The sequence below is a fragment of the Andrographis paniculata genome, unplaced genomic scaffold (assembly GCF_009805555.1).
Source record: "Andrographis paniculata isolate CXL003 unplaced genomic scaffold, ASM980555v1 Contig75END, whole genome shotgun sequence".
Lineage (NCBI taxonomy): Eukaryota > Viridiplantae > Streptophyta > Magnoliopsida > Lamiales > Acanthaceae > Andrographis > Andrographis paniculata.
This window is the reverse complement of record NW_026137612.1, coordinates 2,079,251-2,097,071: the sequence shown is the minus strand read 5'-3', so window position 1 is coordinate 2,097,071 and position 17,821 is coordinate 2,079,251. Positions and strand designations below refer to the sequence as shown.

The 17,821-nt window shown below is 28.6% G+C and overlaps 1 protein-coding gene across 1 annotated transcript; it reads right to left on the bottom strand.

Moving 5' to 3' along the window:
• Window positions 1-16,579: 16,579 nt before the first annotated feature.
• LOC127266270 (40S ribosomal protein S7-like) lies at window positions 16,580-17,263 on the bottom strand. Its single transcript, XM_051296458.1, has 3 exons — window positions 17,070-17,263; window positions 16,812-16,949; window positions 16,580-16,685 (listed from the first exon to the last, which is right to left on the bottom strand). The coding sequence occupies exons 1-3, from the start codon at window positions 17,261-17,263 to the stop codon at window positions 16,580-16,582; spliced, it is 438 nt and encodes a 145-aa protein (XP_051152415.1).
• Between the last annotated feature and the right edge of the window lie 558 nt (window positions 17,264-17,821).

Genomic DNA, 17,821 nt, shown 5'->3' with positions numbered 1-17,821 from the left:
TGGAAATAGAAAAGAATCTCAAGAAAAGGAAGAATGGGAAAGATGTTTCATTTCGGATGTCAACTCAATTGATGCTATAGCCACGATAAACTTTAAAGACGATTGGATTGTAGACTCTGGTTACAGCCATTACTTGACACGAGACGCTAAAAAATTCTTCAGATTCAATAGATATAACATAAAGGATGTCATTATCACTGCTGATAACATTATCCATTTTGTTGGAAAGGAAGACAGTGTCATTGTAAAAGACACAAAATATTACTCCATCACACCAGATAGTGTTTTTCATGTCCTAGGTATGAAGAAAAATTTATTTTTAGTAGCAAATGTAGTTGATAATGGTCTTTATGTTCTCTTTGGACGAAGTGATGTCAAGTTCCTTAAAAACATTAAAAATCTTGTCCATACTAGAAAAAGAATTAATAACTTGTATGTTCTACCTACTTCATCGTCATATGTGGATAAAATGAGCTCCAACAACAATGCATCATTATGGCATGCTAGACTTGGACATGTGAGTATAGATAAATTGAAATTAATGATGATAAGAGCTTGGTACGAGGTCTACCAAACATTACGACCTTGAACGACAAAGAAGTTTGTGAAGGATGTCAATATGGAGAATTCCACCGCTTTCCATTTGGCAAGTCTATGATAAGGAGTAAAGCCCCACTCAAGTGTATCCATGGTGACTATTCAGGCCCACGGCGACAACTTCATTTTCAGGTTGTCGATATATGTTTATTCATGTCGACGACTTTACAAGGTTCACTTGGGTGTACTTTGTGAAGCATAAATCTAATGGCTTGTCAAAGTTCGTGATCTTTAAAGAAATGTTGGAAGGAGTTTTTGGGCAGAGAATAAAAAATTTTGAGAACAGACAATGGGGGAGATTTTATCTCAAATGACTTCAGCTTATGTTGTCGGAAGGTTGGTATTAGAAGACAATTGTCATGCGCTGAAATGCCCCAACTAAATGGTGTGGAAAAGAGAAAAATTAGACACTTTGTGAAAACTTGAAAAAATTGGTTGCATGCAAAAAATATGTCTCGAGAATTATGGGCAGCAAGAATTGATTGCGCAACTATATAATTAATTGGATGCCACTGACTCCGATTAATATGAAATCTCCCTATGAGATGTTGTTCGGAGAAAAACGAGTGTAAAACATTTCAAAGTCTTTGGATCGATTTTCTATGTCCATATTCAAGAATCAAGAAGAAGCAAACTTGACCCGAAAGCAAAGAAATGCATTTTTATTTGGTATGATGAAAGGAAAAAATGGTGGAAGTGCATGGATCTTGAGATGCACAACTTTGTTGTTTCACGAGATGTGGTCTTTTATTAGATTTCATGTTTTTATGACCTTGAATAACCAAAAAGAGAAGAAGTATTTAAACCTAGCCTTAAAAAAAAAATTTCAAGCTAATTTGAGTCCACCTATTTTGTCATCTGAAGATAGGATAATGAAAAGCAACAAGATGTTGAAGATCCTACTTTCATTCAGAATCAACGGCCTTGAAGAAATGTTGTCAAACCATTACGATATAGAAACAAAAATTTCATCAGCAGTTATTATTGTTTTCTTGTAGGACCAGGTGATGATGAGAATCCTAAAAAATGTGATGAAGCTAAAAGCATTAAAGCTTGGGAAGATGCCATGAATGAAGAAGTGAAGACACTCAAGAAAAATGAAATATGTTTAAAAACCTGAAGCAGTGCAGCCCATAACGTGTAAATGGGTTTACAAGTTGAAAAAAAAAAAAAAAAAAAAAACCTAATAGAAGTGTCGACATATTCAAGGCGAGACATGTTATAATACCTCAGAGTTAGGTCGGTGCTAAACCAACTTCCGTATATGGATGAGTTGATGCCAAATCATCCGAGATTGTATATTGATTACGTAGAATGAATAGACTATTAATATCAACAATATATATATTCCTTTTCGAGAATCCTATTGAAAGAACCCTAGAGTAATTAAGTGTGCTACTCTAGAGTAATTTGAGGATGGGTGAACCCTTGAAAAGTCTCCCAAAGTGCACGTGAGTGAGAACAAAAGTGTGCTGAAAAGACCCGTGTTGACCTAGGACCAGTTTAATCTCGAGATGCCCGGATTTGCGTAGCTTGCGGGCCGGGGTGTCACACTGGCTGCTTGGGAATTTTCTCAAAAGTATTTGGAGGACTATGAGGAGACATTCAACCCAATAGCAAAGATAACATTCGTTTGTTGTGTTATTGCTTTCGCTGCTTCACAAGGCTGGAAACTTTGGCAGCTCAATGTTAAAATTACATTTATGTACGGTTAGTTGGACATAGACATTTACATGGAACAAGTACAAGGATATGTCTCAAAGTCATATCTCAATTACGTGTGCAAACTCAAGAAAGCCCTTTATGGGTTGAAACAAGCCCCAAAAGCTTGGTACGGGAAAATTTTCGAGTATTTGGAATTCTATGGGTATTTGTCATCAAGTGTAGATTCCAGTTTGTTACTTAAAAAGGGTGATGAAGAGTACATAATAGTTCTGCTCTATTTCGACGATATAATAGTACATGAAACAATGAGTATGTTGTGGAAAAATTGCAAGTGAACCTCTCTACTCGCTTTGAGATGAAAGACTTAGGAGAATTAAGTTATTTTCTTGGTCTGAAAATGGAGAATTTGAAGCATGGCATTTTCTTGCCTCAAGAAGGATATGCAAAGAAACTTGTTACAAAATTTGAAATAAATTTGAGTAAGAGGTGTTTTACTCCACTTGATAAAAATATTAAGGTGAAGCAAGATGAAGGATCATTCCTTCCTGATCCTCGAACTTATAGAGCTCTTGTAGATAGTCTATTTGACTATCTCCAAAACTGATATTGTCTTAGCTACTGGCCTTGTTAGTCAATTCATGGAATCACCTTGAAACCTCCTATCTTGATAAGTGGAGTGTATATATTATTTTAAATCTTACTTTAGTATTGTCGTCGAAGAATTGTTAGGTAAAATTGATATCTTGACGGTAGCATGCCGAGGGTATTACATTTTTTTTCCTACAAAAAAAATATAGAAACAAATTTGTACGTATAAAATAGCTAGAAATATACTACCAACATTTTTCTAGACAAGTTTGTCATCAAGCGCTTGCCTGACTTTTCCAACTAGCCTGACATGCATAATATATCTGACGCTCCACTGATAAACTAAAATAAAAAGAATAATAATATCAACAAGGATTTATGTATAAATCATTATATATATGTGCATTTTTTTTCCTTTTAGTCTTACCATTGGCCACAAATCAAATTGTTGATGAGATGGTTGTAGAACTCAATGTCTTCCTTCTTCTTTCCATGCTCGCACAACTTTTCATGTGATTTTGTTATCAAATAAGCATATATATAAATTCACAAGTACATATCTGCGTACATATATATATATGTATGTAAAACTGTAAATATGTACTTATATGAGGCATAGGCGGAGCTACGAAGGATCTGCCGTGTCCTGAAGATATGTTTTTACCTTAAATTATATCCTTAATGATGGTTGTCCCAATTTTTATTGTAAAACTTGAAAAATCTAATTTTGACTAGAATTAAAAGAAAATAATTTATCTTAACAGGCTTAACTAAAACTCTCAATCTCGATATTTTAGCTCTGCCATTGATATAAATAATATTGAGGGTGAAGGAAAAGGAAAGGAGAGTGGATGCATTGCTAATGCACATATACATATATGTATATGTATATACTCCATAACTTTTTATGACGTGGGAACCGCAGTCGCTACCCGAAAGTGTGCATTGGTAAACCCTGGGTTGAGCCTAATACCCTGCAAACTAGGCCCGACAGACAAGTCATACTAGATAAAATATATGTGGCAGATGACCTGGAGGCGTCGGGGTTTGAACCCATATACTCCATAATTACTTAAGTGATATGTGATGGTTAAGAAAGACTTAATAAGAGTGGAGAGAATTGAAGAAGACTATCGTATATTTATGTAATATATAAGTGTGATGTTGACGATGGTCATATCTATATATATATGTATAATGTCTTTTATATTATACATAGGCATTACTAGACTAGTCCATGGCTCCATTATTTATTTATTACCAATGTGTTAGGCGTGTTGATACGTGCCTTTTTTTTTTTTATGATTTAATCATTTTTAAATAGTAAAACAACTATTAAAAGACAAATTTTGATAAAAGTATTTTTAATAAAAAATATATATTTCATTCGAAGTTTCAAATAAATTAAAGTTACACAAATATTTTACTATTTTAAGTATTCATTACATGAAATTGTTTTGTATTAGTGTAAAGTTGGTATATACTTTTTCTGTCTCACGTAATTTTTTGTTTATTTTTTTATTTTTAAATATAATTATACACATTAATCATATTTTAAAATTTATAATTTTTATTTTATTTTAATTAAATTATTTAATAATTTTAATCTTAATTTATAATTTTTTATTATATTATAATTATTTTTACTAATACGTTTTTTAAATGTTTATTTAATTACATAGTACTTAAAACTTTATGTCTATCTAAAGTGGACAAATCACTACAAAAAAATAATATATTTGTAACGGAATTCCGTCCCTAAAGTTCACGTAGCTAACGTAATTTCATTCCTAATTTCGTCTTTAATGTCATTTGTAACGGAAAAAGTAGATATAGAAACAAAAAAATTTTGTTACAAAAATAATTTTTTCTTATAGTGAATTAACTGAAATAAAATAATTAATAAGTTTTTCACTAAAAAAGAATGTGGATTAAAAATGATAAACTTATTATGCCGATGACTGAAATATACATGATTAAATTTCTAATATAATATTATATTATTAAAATAATGACATAGATAAATACCTACAATTTCTTTCTTCAATTTTGTTTAAACAAGTACAGTGTTATGAAAACTTTGATATAACTGTATATTATGGAAATAAATTATTTTGGCGACTTGTTTTCTACTTCATCCGTCCAATTTCTATTGTCCTAAAGTATATTTGTACGGTTTTATAGGTGATTATTTTTTATCATGAATTGACAAATTTGCCCTTAATTGTATGGTAGAGATTAAAAGTAATAAATGGAAGATAAAAATGTAAAATTTGTGTTTAAAAAATAAAATAGGACAATAGATGTTGGATATCCCAAATAAAAAAATAGGACAATAGTTTGTGGAAGGATAGAGTATTTAATTTTGTCTAAAATTATAGTTAAACGTTTTTAATATAATATGCGTACAAGGGTACACAATATAGGTTTTCTTCACCCAAATAATTTGTTTAATGATATCATTTTCAACACATATACATATATTTTTTATTATTTTATATATATATATATATTATATCATCAACCTCAAATTTAAAAAAAAAAAAAAAATCAAATTAAAACACTAAACAAACACACCTACCATAATTAAGTAAAATAAAGTTCAATTTAGATTTTTTTTTTTTTTTCTTTGAAGTAGGTGTTTGGTTGTAATTTTAAATTATGATTTTCAATAAAATATAGTATTAGTTTTATCTCATAAAACATCACATAAAAATACTATTTAAATAAAAATTCAAATTAAAACTTCATTTCAAGTAATTTCAAATTACAATCAGACTTACACGAATCAAAACGAATTTTCAAGTAATTTTCTATAATATTCTCTTTCTTATTTTTTTTTATCTATTCCACATTACTATTAAAATATTACTTCATTATTTTTTAATCTCTGTATCCAATTAAATTTATATAATTTTGCGGTAGAATGAGATAATAAATTAAATAATTAAAATTATATTTTTAGAATAAATTTTATTAGAGGTTTGTTTACTTATGAGATTTTGACTTCGGTTTTATTATTCCGAATTTTTTTATTAAACAAAATTAATCAAACATCTATTTTTTTTTATTATATTTCCCCAATCCACTTAAAAAGTAAATATTTATTTTTTGTACAAAATTTGAGAAATGTTGGTTATGTTCTTTTGTGAGTTTCACCATAGGTTTTTACTATTTAAATTCATTTTTTTCTCCAAAAATATCAAACCAAACAATTATTTTTCTTTTTTTATATTATACTATAAATTTATTTTATATTCAAAACATCACATCAAAATCTATTTATATCACATCAAACAATTATTCAAATTTAATTTTTTATTATTTATAAATCCAAATCGAGAAACTCAAACCCACAACAAACACACCCATTGTGTTTTAATGATAGTTTTGGTATGTAAAAACTATTGTTTCCATGTGATGTATAAAATTAATACGAGGATATTGGTGAAAATGATATAAATGGAAAGATATTTTTAAGAATACTTTATGTTATGTACAACAAACAATGACAAAATGTATATTCATCGAGTAGATGAAAAAATATTACACTAAAATTTGATTTTTACATTTAAAATATTATATTAATACATATTTATTTAATTTAAAATTTGACTATTTAAAACCAAAACTCAAAATCAAAACCCTACAAGTAAAATACACCATTTACTTTTTATATTGTATGTTTGTTTTGTATTTTAATTCAAAGTATTCCCTCCGTCCCAAATACCGTGCAACATTTGTGTTTGACACGAAAATTTAGGTGGAGAGTATTAAGTATGTTAATTTAAAATAATTTGGATATTAAGTGATGTGATTGGAGAGAGAAATGATTGTTTGTTTCTTTTTTTATTTGAGTGATGTGATGAGATAAAATGAAATGTATATTAATATATGTATAAAAATATTATTAATTATTTCTAAATTTAAAAATGTTGCAGTGAGTTTGAGACAAAAAAAAAAATATTACAGAATGTTTGGGAGGAAGGGAATACTTTTTTATATTATATATAAAAAACATATTAGCAATATAAAAATAATATTTTATACTGAAATATTTACTCTTTGTAATTATATAGAATGTATAATATATTTTTTTCGTCCCAACTAGAAATACTATTTTTACTATTTTTATATGTCTCATTCAAAAGTATTTATTTTTTATTATAGTAAAAGTAATCATATTTCAATATCAAAATATTCTTTAATTTTTATATAAATTACAAATATATCATTATATATACAATTAATTTATACATAAAATACAAAAAATAAAAATATTAAAATTATTTTATATATTTATTGATCAATAAAATATTATTATTTTTTAATCGACTGTAAAACTTAAAATGTAACTTCTTTATATTGAAACCAATGGAGTATATTGTAATATATTTTAATAATATTAACGAGAATCTTTAGATTGAAACAAACGGAGTATATGGTAATATATTAATGTGCATAAAAAAATATATGTTTGATGAGTATACACACATAAATAGTTTTACTCTGTTATCTAGGCATTTTAAATTAAAACATATTTTTTTCATTCAGTTAGAAAGTATACATATTTTTATTTTGGGATATCCAATTATAAAATAAATATTTTATTAAATACGTTACTTTTTTCCACAAATACCTTTATTTTACATCACATCATTATTTTTACACCAAAAAATAAGGGTAAAAATGTCACACTACTTTTAACTAACCACTGTAATTAAAATATTATTATTTCTTAAACACCGCACCAAAAATAAATGTTTACTTTGTGTGTGGACGGAGAAAGTATTCATTATACACCTAAATAGTACATTTAACGGTTATTCCTATTTTATTTCAAAAGCAATATAAAACCAAAACCACAAAAATATAAATATAGACACATACATCTAAACTGCTTGAGATTATTTATATTTTATATAAGCAAAATTGTATAAAATTCTATAGGAGTATTCGAAATTTGCTAAAATCTCTCTGCGTTCCTAAAATTTTATATTAATTACTCGTAATTAAAAAAAGTATTGCATTAACAATTCTCTTTATTACTACTTAACGATGATTGTAATTCACGTATTCAAATACAACTGCTCATTGAGTTGTACTTACACACTGTAATATAGTAATCGTAAAGTATAATGTATTATTCGGTCGTGCTCACCTCAACACGTGAAGTACTATTGGTAGTGCTATTTTTTTTTTTTATCAACAGTTGCGCTTTGGGTGTGTGAATTGTAATCGTCGTTAAATACTAATAGAGAGGGTTTTTTATTCAGTATTTTGAGAACTAGATAATACTCTCTTCATCCCAATTCAAAGTACTATTTTTACCATTTTTGTATGTTTCAATTCAAAGTATCTATTTTCTATTTTAGAAAAAATAATCATACATTAATATCAAAATACTCTTAACTTTTACTTAAATTACAAACATATCGTTACAAATACAATTGCTTTATATATAAAATTAAAAGACAAAAATATCAAAAACTTTTACGTACTTTCACTGATTAATAAAATATTATTATTTTTTGATCTTTTACAAAATCTCATAGGGTTCTTTTCATTTGGGACAGGGGGAAGGGGGTATAAAATTTTCGAACTAGAGGAACATTTCAACAAATTAAAAAAAAAAATCATAGGGAGATTTTATGCTATTTTGCATTTTATATACATTAAAATTTAATGAAAAATTCTATGTGTTACCTCTATTCCATTTTATTTGTTAATTTTTATTCGTCATGATTTTTTAGGTGTTGTAATTTTAGGTTTGTTTATTATGTATTTTTGAATAAATGCATCTCAGATATAAAAAATTATATTGGTAATATAAAAAATAATATGTTTGTTCATATAGTATTTCTCAATAGAACAATTCTCTATAAATATTGTTAAAAAATACAAATATACACACACATTAATATGATATATATTATTCATTAATAAAAAGTCAACTATTTAATACAAAATTTTATTTTTTATATTACCAGCACAGTTCCCCATGCCACACATAAAAAAATCGATTATCTAAAAACGCGAACAGACTGAATATATTTTCTTAAATTATTGACTTTTTTTGAGTGAATAAAATTTATTATATACAATGTGTTAATGTGTATATATATATATATATGTAGTTTTTATTAATATTTGGATTTGGTTTGAAAAATTTTTATTTGAATTTAGTATTAAAATAATATTTGATAAGATATTTGTGAGATAAAAAAATATATAATTTTTTTAAAAAAAATAAAAACAAAATAGTAAAATTTAAAAACCTTTTATAAAATATCACACCAAGTGAACAATCCTTTTGATTGTTTTTTTAACATTAACTATTTGATAATTTTATAAATTGTATTGATAAAGTTAATATATATATATATATATATAAATATAGAGTGAAAAAATTGCTTTTAGAATATTCAAAATAAGATAATAGAAAATAAATCGAATTTGAAATAGTATTATTTTTACAATAAAACATGTTTTCTTTTATATCATTAAATAGTTTCGAGATGTATTGTTTTCAATATATATATATATATATATATTATTCTCTCTGTTAGCTAAATTGTTTCATTTAATTTAGACACAAAGTTTTAGATATTGTGTAATTAGTAAGTAATTAAAAAATATATTAGTGAAAATAATCATGATTTAATAAAAATAATTGTAAATTAAGATTAAAATAACTAAATAATTTAATTAAAATAGAAAAATTATAATCTATGAATTTGAAATTTTGATTAAAATATATAATTATATTTTTAAAAAATAAAAGAAACAATTTATGCGGAATGAACGAATATGAAAAAAGTGGATAAATTAGACTGAAAAAGTAATATTTTCCCACAAAATAATTACATAAACAAACATCAATATTTCAATAATATGTTTTCATTTTCAATAAATATATATTAAATTTTTTATGTATAATATATACACCATTTCCACTATATTTAAATTTATTGGTACAAAAAATTAAGAAATAACAATATTCTAATATAAAAATAAAATAGGTAAAAAGTATAATGATAATATTAAAAAAGAGTTAAATAAAAAATTATAAAATAGGTAAAAAGTATAATGATAATATTAAAAAAGAGTTACATAAAAAAATAAGGTAACTATAAAAGTAATGATAATTTGATTATTATTTGTTAAAATAATAATAATTAAATTGTAAGTTAATAAATTATTTTACTATAAATGAATTGTGTAGTAAAAAAATTGATATAATTATGACACATAGATGGAGTATTAAATATTCTCTTAAGAATGCGTTCATGTCTTCTGTTGTCTTATTATATTTAATATTAAAAATATTTTTTTATTTTTGTATAATATTTTATACAAATATTATTGCATTTATATTATCTTTTTATAATAGTGTTTTTATTTTTTCATTTTTAATTTGTAGTACATATAAATATAATATTAATATTTAAAGTTCCATAAAAAAACGAATGAATACCTAATTACGGAATGAATAGTATAATTTTATTAAAGAAATATAAATAAGCCTTTTCTTTTCTGAAATTGTACAAAAATATTATTAAAAACTATTTTAACAATAAATGAATGCAATATTTTATAAATTAATAATAATATTTTTTATTCTTATACCGGGTGCTTCTTTTTATTAGTCTGAAAAAAAAAATTGATTTGAATTTGATATTAAAATAATATTTGATTAGATGTTTGTGAAAAAAAAAATTTATTTTTTCAAAGAATGCAAAGACTAAATAGTAAAAAATTGGATGATTTGGAGTATCAAAACACATTCATTATTATAAAAATTACTTCATCTTCCTCTGTCGTTCAAATCTATACTCATTTTTCTTTTCAAGTTGTCATCGAAAAATATTCTCATTTCTTTTTCAAATAAAATTGTTGATGTAATTTTTCAACAAAAATAAAGTAAAATTCAAAGATATAGAAAATATCCTTAAACTTGATTAATTAGTGCCTGAGATTAGGAATCTCTAAACACTGTACGGTACAGAAAATAAACTGGAAAATAAAAGACTGAAATTTAAAGTGGTGATCCCCAAATCTGACTTTGCTTTGTTGAAGTTGATTGAAGATACCTTGCCAAATGATGATTCAAATCCTTAAATATTCTCTAGGAAACTGTACTGAAAACCGTCACCCGAGCGGTTACAACGTCTCCTTCCCAACCGTCTTCCAACCCTTCTCCTGCTGACACGTGTCCTTAGCAGACCAAAATTATCCTTATATTTCACTCTTTGAGCCGGCCACAGACCTTCCGCCCTTTTGGCCCGACTTCGTCCTTCGCCCGACCTGCTTCTTCGCCCGACCTCACTTGGGCCGGCCTCTGCATCAGCCGCCCTCCGTCTTTGACCGAAAACCTCCGCGTCTGTCCGTACCTCTTCCTTGCCCGACCTTCCTCTTGACAGACCTCCGCGTCTGCCCGACTTCGGTCTGGATTTGGATCAATTCTTGAGATCTTAACTTTCTTCCTTTTCCCGACCTGAAGGCCTCCCGACCTGCGGACTTCCCGTCCTGATGACTTTCCGTCTTGAGGACCTACCGACCTGAAGACCTTCCCCCCTTTAGTCTTTCCGTCCTGAGGACTTCCCAACCTGAGGGCCTTCCGTCCTGATGACTTTCCGTCTTGAGGACCTCCCGACCTGAGGTCCTTCCGTCCTGATGACTTTCCGTCTTGAGGACCTCCCGACCTGAAGACCTTCCGACCTGAGGTCTTTCCGTCTTGAGGACCTACCGACCTAAGGTCCTTCCGTCCTGATGACTTTCCGTCTTGAGGACCTCCCGACCTGAGGACCTTCCGACCTGAGGTCTTTCCGTCTTGAGGACCTACCGACCTGAAGACCTTCCGACCTGAGGTCTTTCCGTCTTGAGGACCTTCCGACCTGAAGACCTTCCGCCCTTTCGTCTTATATTTTTCCTTAGAAATAAACCTATTTTTCCTTGATTTCCCCACGGTATCCTTCAGCCAGTTCAATCAACTCTATTGCCAGGCCCATTCTTCTTTTTACCTTGGGCTTTTAACCTAATTCTAAATTTCGTACGTAACAAAAATATTATTCTATTTTTGTACTGTTTTTTACTATAAAAGAAAAAATTAATAATTATTACTCATTTTTATTAGAATTTGTGCCCGATCAAATGAGCACATATTTGCATGACGGATGGAGTACATAATTATATACTCCATTCGTCCATTTTCTAATGTCTTAAGGGATATTTACACATTTTTTTTAGGTAATTAGTTTTTTGGTTGTAAATTGACAAAATAACTTTTTATTTTGTGTATAGATATAAAAAAATAAATAAAATAAGGGTAAAAAAGTAAATTCTATGTATAAAAATAAAAAGAGGACAATTATTTTTGGATGTTCAAAATATGAAAATAGGACATTAGTTTGTGGACGGGAGAGTATTATCTATGTATAAAAAAAGAGCCATGTGAGTATTTTAAAAGTTTTTTATTATTAAATAGCAGAAATTTTTGTAGTACAATATTTTATACCCACTATGCATTTTATTATTACTAAATTGAATAATCATTATTACATGTGTATCGATGTGGTTGGTGGCTCGTTCCCAAACCCACCTACCCTTCCACCCACCTACCTCATGCCATGTGTTTATACTAGTATTTAATTAAAAAGATTGGATTATTTAATTTGATATAATTAATTATTTATAACCTTAATCAATGCCTTTCAAATTATTAATTTGCCTTTATTGAATAAAAATATCAAGTGTGTTTCTTTGTCAAATTATTTGAAAAAATATTTTTTATACGAAATATATAAAATTATATAGATAATAGAAAAATAATAAATTTGTATGATATATTAGTTTTTTAAAAAAATATAAGTGTTTTTTTTTTTTTTTTGACAAAAAGAACACACCTTTTTGGTATCTATAACATGTTTTATCATATTTTTTTTAAAATTAAAAATTTTCAATTTTTAATATCAACAAAATGTTATACTTCTTACTTCTTTGAGTTTTTTATTTTATTACAGAGCACGTACGGACGCACCCTATGAGATCGAATCGCGATATTTTAACATGTCAAGAGAGGGTTTTATAGTTTGAAATACACGTACTCGAGATGTATTGATCTTAAGAATGAATGATTTTTCATTTTTTTTACAAAAATAAATTTAATTTTTATTATTTGAACTTTGTATTTTTTAAAAAATATTATCATAAAATATAATATCAAACATTATTAAATATAAAATTAAAATTAAATTCTTTCTTATTCAAATTCAAAGAAACACACCCTACCTAAATAATATGCCTGCCATTATTCATTAAAGCAAATGATTTAGGAGAAAATAATAAAATTATCTTATTTATTATTAAAACAATGGGCCTATCAATATAAAATAGATTCGATAAACTCAAATTTAAGTAATATAATTTAATGGATAAGACCATATTTAAATATAAATCTACTAAATCTAAAGTTGAATATATAAAATATCTCAATATTCTCCCTCAAACTCAAGTGGTATAACATAAACCAACTTGAGTTTGATAAGAAAGTTGAATACAAACGCAAAAAAAAAAAAAACAAATAAAAATAATAGTTGACTTTCCACCGGAGCTGAAAACGAGTCGAAAACGAGATCACTCTCCACCGGTGCCGAAAACGAGATGACTCTTCACCGGAGCCGAAAACGAGATGACTTTCCACCGGAGTCGAAAGTAAGATGACTTTCCACTGGAGCTGAAAACGACATAACTCCACCGGAGCCGAAAATGACATGAATCTCCACCGGAGTTGAAAGTGAGATGACTTTCCACCGGAGTCGAAAGTGAGATGACTTTCCACCGGAGCCGAAAACAAGATGACTCTCCACCGGAGTCGAAAGTGAGATAACTTTCCACTGGAGCTGAAAACGACATGACTTCACCGGAGCCGAAAATGACATGAATCTCCACTGGAGTCGAAAACGAGATGACTCTCCACCGGAGCAGAAAACGAGATGACTCTCCACCGGAGTCGAAAGTGAGATGACTTTCCACTGGAGCTGAAAACGACATGACTCCACCGGAACCGAAAACGACATGAATCTCCACCGGAGTCGAAAACGAGATGACTCTCCACCGGAGCCGAAAACGAGATGACTCTCCACCGGAGCCGAAAACGAGATGACTCTACCGAAGCCGAAAATGAGATGACTCTCCATCGGTGTTGAAAATGAGATGACTCTTCGCCGAAGCCAAAAACACATGATTCTCCATTGGAGCTGAAAACAGTTGACTCTCCACCGGAGCCGAAAACAGATAGATCACAAACACCAAACAGATCGCATGCAGGCAAGAGACAAACAACGGACATATGGGCAGACAACAGACAAGTAATGGATAGATGACAGATCACAAACAGGTTTCAAATGGCACACAGGCAACAGACAAATAACAGATAGATTTCAGATCGCACGCAGGGAATAGACAGACAACGGACAAATGACAGATATGCAGGCAACAGACAAATAGCAAATTGCAGACATGTTTCAGATTGCACGCAGACAACAAATAGATAACAGATAGATTTCAGATTGCAGGCAAAAGACAAACAACAGACATATAGCATATCGTAGAAAGGTTTCAAATCGCACGCAGACAATAGATAGATAGCATGATCTCAAAATCACAAGACTTCCGGGTACAATCCAGGTTGGATGTACCCGGAGAAACGCAGGTTGATATACTATATTTACGACATGAGAAAAATAGACTCTGATACCATGTTAGAAATTTTGGAAAATAGTGAGATTGTCTTATTAATCATCAAAATAAATGAGCATATATATAAGCAATACAAAACAGACTCGATAGACTCAAATCTACGTAATCTAATTTATGGATAAGACTAAATCTAAATATAAATCTACTAAATTTTAAATTAAATATCTAAAATATCTCAACAAATATCATAATCGTACGATGAAAATAAAGGTTGTGTTTTAGATATTATTTTATTTTAGTTTTGCATTACTTATTTAAATTTATATTTATACACAACTTTTATTTCAATTAAATTATTTAGTATAGTCAAATCATCACCAGTCTCAAACCATATCCACACTAGCTAAGGTCACTATTATTGAAAAATATAGATTAGTTTATTATTATTTTTTTATTATGCAGTGCTTTCAAAGAATGTTTGATTTTTGTTAGAGATTTTGATTTTGATTATGATTTAAATGATGTTTTAATGCAATATTTCCTTTCTTTCCTATAATTAGGTTAGATCTTCTTCTTCTTATTATAATAATAATTATTATTAAATTTATTGATAATTCATTTACATGAATAATTTTATTTACTTATAATTATTATTCATACTTTAACAAATAATAATTAATTAGTTATTATTTTTTATTTATTCCATTACTTTAATCAAATTCTTTAATAATTTTTACACAAAGTAATCATTTCAAACATACCCCACTTCTATCTCTCTACTTTATCCTAACATTATTACTTTTACATAAAAAAAAATATAAAATTATCTATATACTAATTTTAACCATACTACAATCAAAATATTATTATTTCTTCAACACTATCCAAAAAGTAAACATATACTTTCAAATTAGACAAAAGTAGTATTATTTTTTAATAGTCGTACCCCTATAAAGTGACATAATTAATCTGGACGAAAAAATTATTTTATAACAGAAAATAGTTTATATGTACTGACAATCATACAAATTAAATAGGTCCGTTTCGGACTTTTTATGGCTATGAGCAAAAATAAAATATAGGCGGCATAAACAGTAAATATGAAATTAAAATAGTTGGTATTATAAATATAAAATATTTTTTGAATATAATATACTCCCTCCGTCCGACTGTAAGTGTTATATTTATATTTTGCGTTATTGTACTTACCATTAAAAATATCTTTATATTTGTATATATATTTTTTTTTGGTACAAATTCCATTATATTAGTATTATAAGATACTATTAGAAGTATTTTAGCCATTTTTTTTATTTGTATTAAGTTTTGATATAATAATTAATATTAAAAAATTAATAAAAAAAATAAATGTAACCTTTAGAGCCGAATAGAAAAAGTCATTTGTAAATATTATTATTTAATATAGTATTTTAAATTTATCTATTTTTTGATATTTGAGCTCTCAATTCCCCAAAATATATACATTAAAATATTTTTTTCCAAATAAAATCTTAAAATTCCTAACTCAATCGAATTAAAAAGGAAACACCTTCACATCTAAAAGAGTAAGCTTGCCAAGATAATATATATATATATATATATATGTATACACACGACAATGCATACAAAGAACCACCAAAACATTCATAAAAATGGCTTAAAAGTATAAAAAACAAAAAACTAGTCAATCATAAATATTGTAATTCCAATTCACATTTGAAATACAAAAATATATATATATATATATAAACAAAATCCCATAATTGAAGTGAAACCTAATTCAGCTTGCAACATTATTAATGGCTGGAAATATCGCAATTACTCAAGTAGAATTCAGGTAAAACCAAAACCACTAGCAACAATCCCGACTAATAAGTTAACTAATCAACGGAGTATCAGCATCTCGGGCAAAAATGAGCAACCCTTGCACGAGCATCAAGATCAAAACCAAAATCCTTTCAAAACTTCAATGAAAAATAACAAAATGTATGATTTCTTAAATACGACAGACGACCTTTTCTTCACTCGGTTACGGGAAATTCAAAGACGACATCTTTTCACAGAGCTTCATGTAGACACCAGAGAATGTCTCCACCTGGTTCTCAATGTCATTCTTTGCCTTCGGGTCCAAGAAACTTGAAATAACATAAATTTTACAATACATCACTAAAATGCAAATACTATAAAAATATAAAATTGGTCATCTCCAAAGAGATATTTTTACCTTCATAATTTTTTATTCCTCAGAGTCTGTATCTTACCTGCTTGTCAACAATCTCAGCAGGATAGAAAATGTCCTCCGGTGTAGCTTCAAATGGACAACAGTTAGCGTACGAGTGTGTGGCCTTTGAACAGCGGAGCCCTTCTTCGGTGGGCGCAAAATTTTTCTAGTGATAACTCTAAATAATATCATATTTTTAGCTTGATATAACTGTGTATTACAATATCTGATTTATGGCATACTTTATTGAATGGTTTCGCTTGGTATGATCCGAAGCTAGTCTGTTGAGATTATTAACGTTTTTGGCCTGTTTAAGCGATATTTTTGGTCCAGAAAAACTAAGTGTTGAAAGGCAAGCGCCGGCACTTTGGCTTGGCAAGCGACGCTCTTACTGCTTGCGCCAACGCCAGCAACCAGACATCCACCACTGCGAATCGAGGGTGAACCACTCCAGAAATTCACTAAGTGTTCATCTCTCAGCGGTCCAGCCATTCCACTACCAGCCAGTGACGAAAACATGCTTGAGTTGCGCTGATGCCCCTAAGCCATTCAGGAAAGCGAGGAAGGTCTGCACGCTTACATTCTGAAGCGAGCGAAGCGGCAATCAAGGAATTATGGCCGGTGCAACTGCTTCAACACCGTCAACCGCCTAACCGCCCAAGAAGTTTCAACTGCTACTAAACTGCTCTTCAACCACCAGTCCCGTAGATCTATAAATAGGGTCATATTCATTTTGTAAATATCACGACGTGACACACGACCTACACTATTTTTCTGTAGAATTTTGTGCTTTCCAAGAGCTCCAACTCTATAAGGAAGTTCTCTAGATAGGAATGGCCAGTGTGAGTTGAGATTTTCTCCTCCTCTGGCCGCTCACCTTACTGCTTTCTAGAATAGTTTATTGTTTTGGTTTACAGCTTTGATTATTGCTCTCGTAATATAGATCCTTACTGTTTTCTTTAGTAAGTAATGAAATATCAAAATTTCTTCAATTATCACTTTGATCCATGCTTCACATTTGCGTCAAAATGTTAGGATTAGAATTATATT

Coding starts and splice junctions, on each gene's coding strand:
- LOC127266270 (XM_051296458.1), bottom strand. CDS start 17,263: ATGGCTGGACCGCTGAGAGATGAACACTTAGTGAATTTCTGGAGTGGT. Junction 16,950..17,069: donor CGCTTAAACAGGCCAAAAAC/GTTAATAATCTC, acceptor GATATTATTTAG/AGTTATCACTAGAAAAATTT. Junction 16,686..16,811: donor CTGAGATTGTTGACAAGCAG/GTAAGATACAGA, acceptor TGTTATTTCAAG/TTTCTTGGACCCGAAGGCAA.